The sequence below is a fragment of the Coffea arabica genome, chromosome 9e, assembly GCF_036785885.1.
Source record: "Coffea arabica cultivar ET-39 chromosome 9e, Coffea Arabica ET-39 HiFi, whole genome shotgun sequence".
Classification (NCBI taxonomy): Eukaryota; Viridiplantae; Streptophyta; class Magnoliopsida; order Gentianales; family Rubiaceae; genus Coffea; species Coffea arabica.
The window spans coordinates 38,249,243-38,261,221 of record NC_092327.1 but is presented as its reverse complement, the minus strand read 5'-3'; the positions used below and the strand labels follow the sequence as shown (position 1 = coordinate 38,261,221).

The window sequence follows — 11,979 nt, the reverse complement described above, 5'->3', positions numbered from 1 at the left end:
ATATTTTTGGTATACTCGATTAAACTGGAGATCTAGCTGTCTTAGGTTTCATCTGTGGGCACCAGTCCTTTTGTGTCTCCGTCCTGAGTGCCTTTAGCTATTGCTATTAGCCAACAAACCGTCAATTTTTGTTCTATAGGAATCTGATAATGGCAGAAGTACCCTAGAGTTAATTTTCATCTAGTGCTAGCTATAGGACACAAATTCTGTTCCCGTTGAGAAACTTTGCATGTGAGCACTTCGATCAGATGATAATGAACTAAAACTGAGGAGAAATACACTTTATTTGAGAACTTTTCAGACATCGTCCAGGAACAAATCATAAGCAGAAACACATTCCCGATTTTAAGAATCTTATTAGCATAGACGCGGTCATGAACACTTACTAGCGGTACAGTAGCAACTATATAGAATAGACAACCAACAGAACTCAAGAAAAGGGTTCATCACTCGATTACTATGGCCTTCAATTGCCATACATCCAGTTGATAGCTTTTCTGACCTTTGCAAAAACCACCAATCATGTACTCATAATACTCCTGCCCTATCTAGGATCAATGCTAATCTTCATTTACATATCTGTGATACGCACCCAAGAAAGGGCAGGCGTTAGCTGTCTGGATCTTTGTCTCTGTCTTTGCTTTTGTTATCATCAGCTGTTTGTCGCACAAATTGCCCACGAACACGTGGCCTCTGTTCAGCCAACTTTTTCCTGCTCTGATATCTCACCTGAAGTCCATCATGAAATTAGAAAAAAAGGTAGTTCAGCAATTCTATATAACATCACTAAATGCACTAGCAAGATAACTGAATGCAAATTTTACCTTCTCCCCACATGTGAATATTGAGCACGATGTCTCAATAGTGTTTATGGTGCTTAATGTAATTGCAGGCAAACATGTATTTCTAGAATGACAACCTAAAAGAAGATTGGTATCCCATAGTATCCCTAGATTCTTCTAGTGGTTTAAAAATAGAATGCAATAACTAAGTACAGATTGAATGCAAATACCTTCTTCTCAAAGCATCTTTCTTTCCTCTTCTGGCGAAACTTGTACAAAGCAGCCTCTCTTTGTGCTAAACGATCCTGATCTACACAACTCCTGCTTCCACTGGCAATTCCTCCACCAGCCCCACATGTTCCAGTGGCTCCATTATCACTTGCCACGTTTGTTCCTTCCACAATCACAGCAGTGCTGCTCCCGTTCTGTCCGCTGCTCCCGTTTTGCCCGTTACTTCCATTGTTGCTTCCAGATGCACTACCATAGTTAGCGGCATTACCTTCAATTGCGACACCTAACATGTTGGAGGGCCCACATTGTGGAGCACCCGACATCATGTTTCGCAAAGACAAATCATCACCATTAAGTAGCTGCTGTTGTTGCTGCAAGCTATGAACATGGTGGTGATGGTGATGGTAATGGTGGTGGTGGTGGTGTTCCACTTGAGGTTGCTGGTGCATGGCCCTTGCTTGAGCCACCATTGTCTTCGCAGAATCAGGCTTCCCCGCTGTCATAGGCTGGGGGGAAGTATCATAGCCATTTTGTACTGGCTGAAAGGCAGAACAAGGACGAACACTAACCGCAGCTCTGGGGGTTGTTTTCTCGCCAAATGTTTCCGCCTTAGTAAAACCGTTGTTTGTAGTGGAGCCCATGTCATTGTTGTTGCTACTGCCATTAGAACCCTGATTAGGTGTTCCACTTGAGTTAGACTGTAAATTTTGCATTGATTCAGTCTTTGCGGCTTCTGAACTATTATTAACTGGAGAACAGCTGCCGACAATTCCAGTTGGTGCCTGGTTAGTGGTAGATGTGGTGTTATACCTGCATAATAACAAATAAGCGTTGAACTCTGAGGGGTCATTGCTCAACTCGAGGATAGCTTTAGGCCTGAATTCATATACCTAGAAAATGCGGAATGATCCGAATGTCTTAATATATTACGTTCTGGGGTACTGTTTCCACCATTGCCTACATCTCTTAGTCGCTTCAAACTAAGCTCAAGGGATGGCAGTTCTTTAGCATTGTACAGGTCCATATCTTTTTGTACAGCGATCTTTGATGGGTCATTCTGAACTTCGTTGCGTGCATTACCTCCGTGAGTCATAGTGATATTGGTAATGGCACCCATCAGATCATTGTCTTTGTCCTGTATTTCATCTTTCGCCATCTCATTGCGGTACTCCACCATACCCTTTTCCATTTTCTCCCAGTCTTTCTTGATGTCTGGAGTTGAAAATTTGCGCTTCTCAGTACTTGCCATATTACCTTGTACCTCATCACTTTGGTCTTTGAGCTGCAAGTCTGGGTCTCTAGGAACTCCTATTCTCAAATCTTTGCCCATTGCAACATTATCTGCAAAAATCAGAATTTGGTAAGTTAAGAGCTGTACAGCACAAATAAGTGTAAAAGCTTATTCCGTTGAAGAAACGCTACCAGGATCATCATCACATTTATGGGCCTTTCTGGTGGCATTTACGGGCACCCAGTTACTGCTATGTGCCTCTGGCCTTGAATGAATAACCTGAGCACAGGTGCTATCAGGGGGATCTGCTAAATCATCCCATGGTGACATAGGTTGAGGACTGTCAACTTCTACAGCCCTTTTTGACCAAGAACTCTGCTGGAAGGAGATATTACAATCAATTGACACTATAAACAGACTAGATCACGGTATGTTTAAGAGTAATCACACGTAAAGTGGACATTATGAATTAGTTTCCACAATGTTTTTGTGTTTTGCGGTGCATGTGAATAGCTATACATACAAAGAAAATCTCCAACAAGAAAAAGGAAAAAAATACGGGTAGCAGGTCAGGCTACTTGCTCAGTACATCTTTAGTTGAAAATAGGAAAGACAAAATTAGCTATACCTTGAAACAGTTGATTGCACTTTTAGACCTCTGTCCACTCTCCCAAAGTGGTCATGGTTTACTTGTACATTACATTACTTTATGGGCATAAACTCCATACCAATAACATGTTTTGGTTCCATTAATGCAGGTGTACTTGGATAACATATCAAACTTAATTCTCCACGTACATCCAATTTTAGTTAATGATTAGGTTTTCACCCCACTTGATGTGTTTTACCAACTATATGATGTTTTACCAATTGTATGACTAATGTACAAGTATTTTAAGTGGTAAGCTTTTACAGGAACACACAGTTGCAGGATGTCAGTCAACATAAAATATCAAAGCTTTTGCAGTTAGAAGGTTTAAATGAAACAAAATTATATTCTACTTTTTCTTGTCTTACCCCAGGTATTTAAAAAATAGGACTCAGGTGTGATAATAGGTCAATGATGAAGAATTAACATAAAATCTTGTTGCAGGGGAAAGACAAAGGTCAATGCTGACTCAGTACTTCCAATCATCTCCTAGTAGTCTTATCTGGGATCATATAACTAGTCGCACTTTATCACTCGAAGATGAACACAGACTCCCTAAATTACAAATGCATGATAAAGTATTTTTACTATTTCCATTTTGCAGTTGATGACGCCAAACAAAATGAATTGGTCAAGGTCTTCTTGCATATCTTTCCCCTATGGAACAATTTGGTTAATGGTAATATTTCAATCCAATTTGATCACTCCCTTACTAACATCCAAGTTCCCTTAACCTTTCGCATTATAACCTGTGACATCACCATTGCAAACAGGGAGTTCCTTGCTTGAATACGACTGAGTTACTTTTGCAGGTTTAGATGAAGGCCTTGCAGTATCATATCCCCAAGATGAATACCAAAATTTCTCTTCCTAATTTCAAATCAAGTAAAAATGACTTCATAAATCAGACAATATAACTACAAGGTCTAACCTTCAGTTGTTTGGTTTGTCAACAGATGCAGACATGGATCGACTATGGAATCAAGAAATATGTCTACCAGCAGTGATGAAATCTCAAACTTCTGATTGGCAAGAAAATAAAGTTGAGTATCGCGCTACAGAGATATGATTGTTTAAAGTGATATTCTGTTCTGGGTAAATTTCACGTTCTCCACCAGGATAAATGTTGCCCAACCTATTCTTCATGATAGCATTTAGAAACACCAAGCAACATAGACATAAAGCAAGGAGGGCTTCATTATAATATTCTTTTCTATGGACCAGATTACCTATTTTAGAGTATAAAGACTCCGATAGAAAGCTGAGCAAGAGAAATGTAAAGCTCACACCAAAGGGTGAATTGAAAACAAGGATAGCCAAGGTAGAAGTATCTCATGTACTGAAACATAAGCTCTTTATTTCCTAGCACTACAGTCCTAGCACAGTAAGAGTCTAGTAAGTGTCAGGTATGAGAGGAGTTGGTAGGCTCATTAATATAGTAATGGTACAAGAGCAAGATAACACCATAGGGTCATTATCCTCGATTCTCATCTGGAAGAAAGTAACTGAAAATATATAGTATCTTCTAGAGTATAATATAGTACAATTACTTACTAAACAAGAATATACTATTTTCTATGTACTATCTTTTATAACAGAAAACGAAGTACGTACCATCTTCTAGAACTTAATATAGCAACAACACATACTAGATGAGAAGAGGAAAGCCGAAATTGGTGAAAGAAGAGCGATATCAAAGAAAAGCTGTTGGACAAATATATCCAAACATTTTGGACAAATTGAGGACTGTTGAAAATGTTCCACTGGATTGCAAGTAGCACAGGATTATCTGGAGAAAAGAGGAACTAGCGCCAAATTCTAGATGGATGAGTGGTACTATGTGAAGCTAGAGTAGCAGAAATGTTCAAAAGTAGAAAGCCACAATATAGTTGGATATCTCTAGGCTAACATATGGAAATGGAAAGGAAAAAAAGGTATATTTGACCAATGAGTCTTTGCATTAGACATATTCCAGGTCTAATGATTTGAAAAACATTACATTATCATAATTGATGTATATAATCATACTGCAACATCTTGTTTTTTCTTCTGTAACCGTCTTTTATATGATTGTACTTACAGAGATTTTTTTTTTTCTCTTTTGCCCCTCTATCTGGAACCATCTCAAGCAAAATATTAACATCGCTATGTATATTTCGATAACACAGCAGAGGAATGTTAAATCCAGTGCATGAGATTACAGGGCAGGCAACAGTTACTGGTTTATAAGAAACTTAAAAAAAATGGTTCTCTGGAATGAAGCAGATAAAATGGTTCTCTACTCTACAACAGAAAATTAATTAGCATAGAATTTCTGCAACATATCTGTGCTAGAGAAGAGTAGCTTTACAAGTTTACCCATTTGAGACAACCTAATACCAAGTAGAATGCATATTCATGAAAAACCAAGAAAGAAAAAAAATGTATATCCAGTTGCGCTGTCAGGCAAATGGCACTTAAGCACTCGAAGCGTCAAAATGTTGGTATTTCAAAGTAATGCAATATCAAGCAGGTTCTATTTCACTGCTAAGGATGCTTTGGTTGCATCAGTTATAAACTTTGAAATTCCAAGGGCATTAAACTATGCATAGCCATTAAAAACCAAAAACAAGTATACTTTTTCACAATTCTAGCTGATGCTTCATTTGGATTAAATCATGGATTCTAAGAAAAATATGCACCAGCAGACAAAATGAAGATGAAAAACTTCTTAAGTATGAATAATGACATCTTTCATGAACAGTAACTCCACAAGCATCTCTAGCACATTATCAATTATTATGCCCCTTTTTGAGAGCCCCTCTAAGTACAAACTTCCGTTCTACTTTTATTTCAACAGTACAAGCTTTCTCATTGATTATGCCTTTCGGAGTACAGGCTAGATAAGTCTAGGTGTGAGACTTTTTAGCTAAAATGATACTATCTAAAACACTAAACCAGTGGGATCTCGCACTGGCTGCTTTTGGGTCTTTCGAATTTATGCAATTGGCAAACAGCTTAAGCACTCTATGCATCAAACCTGCAACCTCTACCATAAGCATTAGTTGATAACAGATCTATGCGATCCAAATACCTCTAACAAGTGTGACAACAGTTAAATGAGCCAAAACAATGGCTTCACCTTTCCAGTATTTTAGGCCTTTTAAAACAACACATTTTTCTAAGAGATCGCACCCCCAGACAAAAACAGAATTTCCAGTTCTTGTGAGTAATCAAAAACAGTATCCAGTGTTACTAAATAAATTGAATTCTTCATTTGAACAAAATAATTTAAGTATCATGGTCAAATAAAACATAACTTTAATCTGAAAGACACAATTAACATTTTTAAGTATCAGTAACTGGTCTTCCTGTTGCATTTCTATTTATGAAATTTGTATTCTTGATTCAGTGGTTAGATTTTAAGAATTATGAGCTTTTTCAAGTTTAAGTTGCAATTACCTGGTAGAAAAATGATACTGCAAACATTACTCTGTCATCTATGTAGAACTTCCAAGTTTTAAATTGATTAATTTGTACCACTTCCATCTAAACTTTTTGGCATTTGAAAGGCCTTTTTCCCAGGTCAAGGCTCAACAGAAAGATAAATAGCTGACTGGCTGAGCAAGAGTGTTGACAGAATATAATAGTTAAGTACCTTTTACCTACTTATCTGGCTAGACTGGGACCCAATGACTAAATCCTTTACAGAGTTGATGCCTGGATTTGTTCAATTTAAAGCCTACAAAGGCCCCAACGTATCCCTTTATCCTCATCACTAAAGTCCATCATGGACCATTCTAACAACATTAATACTATAGATCCAAGTTTTCCTGTTCAGTCTCACCTCCCATATTGTAAAACCACTGTTATGGTGTACATTCCCATTGCAGTCCATTCTTAAACTGGTAATAGTATGCCTACACTGTAGCATCAAGAAAATTCAACTCTCACACCACTATTCCATTTTTGACAACGGTGGATAATGGATTTAAATTTTGCTAAATACAATAAAGTGAGTAACAGATTCCTACAGAACTAATCAAAAGCTCCAAAAGCATTTCAAGGTCTAAAAGGCAACATAACCACCTGATTGGATGAGCATAATGGTCAATGAAATTATTCAGAAGAAGACAAATATTTTTTGGCTGCACAAGATAATGCATATAAGTTAAACAAAAAAGGGTAGAAAGACATAATTTAACAAGGGATGGAATCCAAAATTAGGCAATACCTGAGTGCCACTTCCATTGTCACTTCCATCTCTATAATTCAGCCCAATGCTTCCATTGTCATCCTCATCATTACTGTCAGTGTTATTCTCCGAACCTTCAACACTTTTTGACATTGTTGATTTTTGAGTCCGTATCCCACTTTCACTCCCACTACCACTTGACTGCGGAATGATACAAGACAGAACAATATGCTAGACCCATTAGAGGAAAGTGATAAATCAAACCATAGAGCTCTAAGAACCACAAACAGTAGTTAATACGTCAGATTTGTTTCAGATGCTATCTGACGCTCCTTTCTCATGGAATTCAATCAAAGAAACCTTGCCAATATTACATACTAGCACCAACCTGAAATAGTTGTCTAAACCTGTCTATGAAAAAATTAGTGTTGGGATTAACTTACACTGTGACATTTCCTCCAAACATGCTGCCAGAGATTTTTAAGCTCATTCTTTCGAATAGGCTTCACTAAAAAGTCAACAGCACCCTTTGACAGACACTTAAAGACTATGCCCATAGAATCATTAGATGACATCACTGCACACAAAACTCATCAGTTGTAGCAGTTAAATGTATCAATCGGCAGAATTATAAATGACAAGGCTTGTATACAGAGCTAATACATATAGTAGGAACAGTACTCACTAATTACTGGGATATTCTTGCAAGTTTTATGATTCATGATCTTGGATAGGAGGCCAATCCCCGATAAACAGGGCATGACTACTTCTGTTAGAACAAGGTCAATATGATTGGTTAAGTCCTCTAATAGTTTCCATGCTTCCACACCATTTGATACAGCAGTCACTGCCAGAATCAACCGGACAAAAAATAAGAACAGTTGGAGTAAGAAAGAAATAATAAATGAAATGCTTCTTTAATATGGAGAACAGAACATCTAGAGAAAAATAACAAAATTTTCTAAAACATAAAACTTGAAGTATTAAATTAATCTCACATTTATTGATTCTATTTTGAAAATGTGCAATTTTGTTCTAGCCAACAAAACGACAATCGAAGATGAGAAAAGACATTGCATTATTCCCCTTACTTGAAAAAGGAAAAGCAACAAACTTAGAGAGAAACAAAGCTACATATGCATAATAAAGCATGGAAATTCACAGAGATTAAATGAAACTTCTATATCAAGCGTATCAATATGGAAAAGTATAGTTAATTGCCTTGTATATTCTGGTTAGAAGGAGCTAAGGGAAGACCAGGTAAAAATATTCTAGATAACAAGTAACTTGGAAAAGTGCAAGGCTGGTAATAGGAATTGCGAGTTCTCAATTTCATTTCAAGGCCAGTAATTGGTGATTCTAATTGAAATAACTAGTAATATGGAAAAGCACAAGGCTAGTCATAAGTAATTTTGAGTTTCAAAATTTCATGCAAATTAATTCCTGTTTTGATAAGTCCAAGTCGCTAATGCAGTTTTTGTAATCCTGCTCTCACTTGAGATTCAGAACATGTTTTAAAAATTCAAATTACAATTTCATCAAATTTAGCCTTTCAATCAAAGTAGCCAAACCATTAGTATTCCTTTTGGTAACCCAGCTGGCATCATCTCACAGGCAGTGTGCATGTTGCTCCATGCTTCATGAGTGGAGGAAATAACATACAAGCACTGAGCCAAATCCTCAAACACTTCAATTATTAACATCTTCGTCTTCCAGATACTACTGTTCATGTTTCTACAATGGTCAATCTAAATACGAGCCTATGCCTTTAATCTAAATCCTGCTTTGAATTTTTTCTTTTAACTCCTCTAGGTAAACTCTCCTATAGCCACTCATGTCATCCCATTTTTGTTACCTAATATTTTAAAAGCAATAGGCAATAGATCCACAAAGAAGTTCCAAATAAAAATCAAACTAAGTATAAACATATTCAAGGCTAACATACGATGATAAGAAGTCAGGGGAGAAAAACAAAACTTAATCGATGAATCTAAAATGAACAAGTAAATTTGCCGTATGTTGTCTATGACATACTTAATTAACCTTAATCAATACTTTAACAAGCCTTTAATCATACCATTCAGAGACAGATACATGGCCTTTCTCCTATTTTCTTCAATAAATGGCAAGATCTGGAAGTCTTGAAAGATATAATATGCATATAAAGCGTCACCCAGCAATAGCTAAAGTCAATTCAATTGCCCTAGGGCACGTTTCGCACTAAATAGAAAACCACATTTTCTTTTTAAGAAACAGACCACAGTAAGAGTCTGTTTGGTTTGAGGGACTTGTATGAATTGATTTCAAACCCTCGAAGTTGAAATATGTCATCTCCGCTTAAGGTGAGTTATAGTCAAGTAAGGTAAAATTTCAAACTATAATCTGATTTTAGAACACACATTCTCTTTTTAAGAAAGAGATCACAGTAAGAGTCTGTTTGGATTGAGGGATTTGCATGAATTGATTTCAAACCCTCGAAGTTGAAATATGTCATATCTGCTTAAGGTGACCCATAATCAAGTAAGGTAAATTTTTAAAATATAATCTGATTTTCAAGTATAAAGGAACAATAACTGCTCTTAGCAAAAGAGGGACAACCAAGATACATGTCAAAGGATCAGTTTTCATATAGCAGCAAATGGTAGAAAATTATCCATTAAAACCACATGAGGCCATACTGGAATTACAATCTATAACTAACCATGTAGCATAGACAAACAAGAGACAAGCAATAGATGTCAGGCATTAAAACTCAAAAGTATAATGTAAATCACCAACATGCCGATCACTTTTCTTTCGTTCAAAAAGCATACGACCAAGTTAATGAGAAACAGGTGCAGACTTGGTCAAAATAAAAACGAAGAGTGAATATATTTTGTTAGTCAATGATGATTGATCAGATCATAATTCCAAGACAAGAGAGTAGGCAGATAAAAATGTGATAACTCACCTTCATAGCTGCAATTCCTAAGCAGTGCACTGACGACATGGCGGGTTGAATCATCATTTTCCACCAACAGAACTTTTAGGGACCTGACAGGAAGAAAGCGCTCCCAACGGACAACTGGCCCCTGAGGCTGCTGCTGCTGGTGATGCTGAGCAAGGAGAGCAGTCTGGGCCTGTACAAGATCTAAGCGCCCATTATTAACTTCCTCATTGGTCCTTGACTCACCTTCCTCGGAGATTCCATGTCCATCGCCTGTAATTCCATTTTTTACTGCCCTTTGGTCATCCCGCACATGATCCTGATTAACTTCCACCAACCCTTTAGTTGGCAGCCCATCCATGTCCACCCGAACACCCCTCATCAACCAGATTCAAAAAGACCAACGATGAATAAACCACCAGATTGAGTCGGCAAGGAAACCTCTAAGTTGGAAAGGTTGCACATACCGTTGTCTTCAAGTTACCATAGATTTTAGACTGCAACAGTTCAAGGACTTCCGCTGTTAAAAAGCTAAAGCAAAAAAAGAAAAAAGAAAATCAGGTATGTTATAAGAGGCCCTTTAAATAATTCAAAGAATAAGCTTTCATAAAAAGGAAAAAGAAATACCAGTAATGATATTCACAATGGACTCCTATGAATGCAAGTATGAAATTCGCGCAAAAATCAGGAGAGACAATACGTGACAAATTGTAGCAACATATTAAATACTCCATAATTTCAACATAAACCGACAACAGACATTTTTCTTTTCTTTTTTCCTTCTTGACTTATCTCTACTAATTCTCAAGCACAGATAAGGAAGGAGAGAGAAAGAGAGATGGAGAAGATGAGAACTCAACCTTGGTTTTCCTTGATCCAGTGCTGAAATCCTAGAAATCAAACAAAAAATCAACAGGTCAATAGCAAACAGTGAACATTAATTCAGCGACATGTAACTAAAAAAAAAAAATCGACCCAGCGCACAGATCCTAAAAATCAAGAAAAAATCAGCACCTCATTATTCGAAGGAACAATCATTCATTCAGCAATATATTTAAAAGAAAAAAAGAAATATCACAGGACAAAAAATTCGAATTCCTCTTCATTTCGACACATCAAGCCACTCATTCTTAGCTACTTAAAAGCAGAACCATTTCAGTCTTCAAATATTCCGAATTATTTTGCCTAAAAGATGAGAAATTGAAGGCAATAAGAACTCGCCATTCAAAACACTTCGCCCCTCCTTATGTGTCGCTCAGTCTCGGCAGCCAAGCAAACAACAACACAAGACTAGATTTCATACTTCAATAACTCGAAAGAAACAAATGCAAAGAAAAATGACAACAACAATAACAAAAACAAAAACGCCAACAATTATCCAATATAATTTCCAAATTAAAAATAAAAAATTTCTAGAAAAAATTCGAAAATAAACTACAGAAATCATTACCTACAGAGCCTTGATCGATTTCATTCACCAAAAATCCCTAAAACCATCGCGCGCACCGAATTTTCCTATTCAGCTGGAAATTTAACTGCTATACCGGTGAATTTCTCAATGATTTTACTAAATTATGGCGGAAACGTTTTACACTAGGGTTTGGTTTTTGAAATGTTTGCTGGGAAGAGTTCCCTTTTTACTGGTTCAGAAACTGCGAGGCTAAAAGCTGAGAGAGAGAGAGAGAGAGAGAGAGAGAGAGGAAGAAAAAAAACCACGAAGTAAATGGCAGTATAATAAACAAAAAATAGATGTGCCTGCGAATGGAGAGAGAGAGAGAGATATTATATTATATTACCCTAAACGCCGCTGACGTGGACAATGTGGAGGCGGGGAAGGGCTTGACCCTGCCAGGTGTATGACACGTGTCTATGACACATGGGACGATCCGGTGACGTGGATGGTGTATCTAAAGACGGGCGCTGAATAGTTTACGGCGGATCTTATGAGATCTGATCCGCGACACGTGGCCTCATGTGAGCGCAGTT

General features: G+C 37.2%; 1 protein-coding gene across 2 annotated transcripts; it reads right to left on the bottom strand.

Moving 5' to 3' along the window:
* Positions 1-266: 266 nt before the first annotated feature.
* Positions 267-11,751, bottom strand: LOC113710291 (two-component response regulator-like PRR37). Of its 2 annotated transcripts, none has more exons than XM_027233210.2 (10): positions 11,444-11,751; positions 10,854-10,883; positions 10,018-10,524; positions 7,753-7,914; positions 7,511-7,644; positions 7,107-7,268; positions 2,436-2,622; positions 1,904-2,354; positions 1,013-1,823; positions 267-729 (listed from the first exon to the last, which is right to left on the bottom strand). In XM_027233210.2, the coding sequence occupies exons 3-10, from the start codon at positions 10,373-10,375 to the stop codon at positions 610-612; spliced, it is 2,385 nt and encodes a 794-aa protein (XP_027089011.1). In that variant the 5' UTR covers positions 10,376-10,524; positions 10,854-10,883; positions 11,444-11,751; the 3' UTR covers positions 267-609. The 2 variants fall into 2 exon arrangements, with proteins under 2 accessions (XP_027089011.1, XP_027089010.1); XM_027233209.2 differs by having other exon boundaries at positions 2,436-2,619; positions 11,444-11,749.
* Between the last annotated feature and the right edge of the window lie 228 nt (positions 11,752-11,979).

Excerpts from the sequence above, each read along its gene's own strand:
- LOC113710291 (XM_027233210.2), bottom strand. The coding sequence starts at position 10,375 with ATGAGGGGTGTTCGGGTGGACATGGATGGGCTGCCAACTAAAGGGTTG. Across the intron at positions 7,269-7,510 it reads TTTGGAGGAAATGTCACAGT|TCAAGTGGTAGTGGGAGTGA; the intron begins GTAAGTTAATCC and ends ATCATTCCGCAG. Across the intron at positions 730-1,012 it reads AAAGATGCTTTGAGAAGAAG|GTGAGATATCAGAGCAGGAA; the intron begins GTATTTGCATTC and ends GATGGACTTCAG.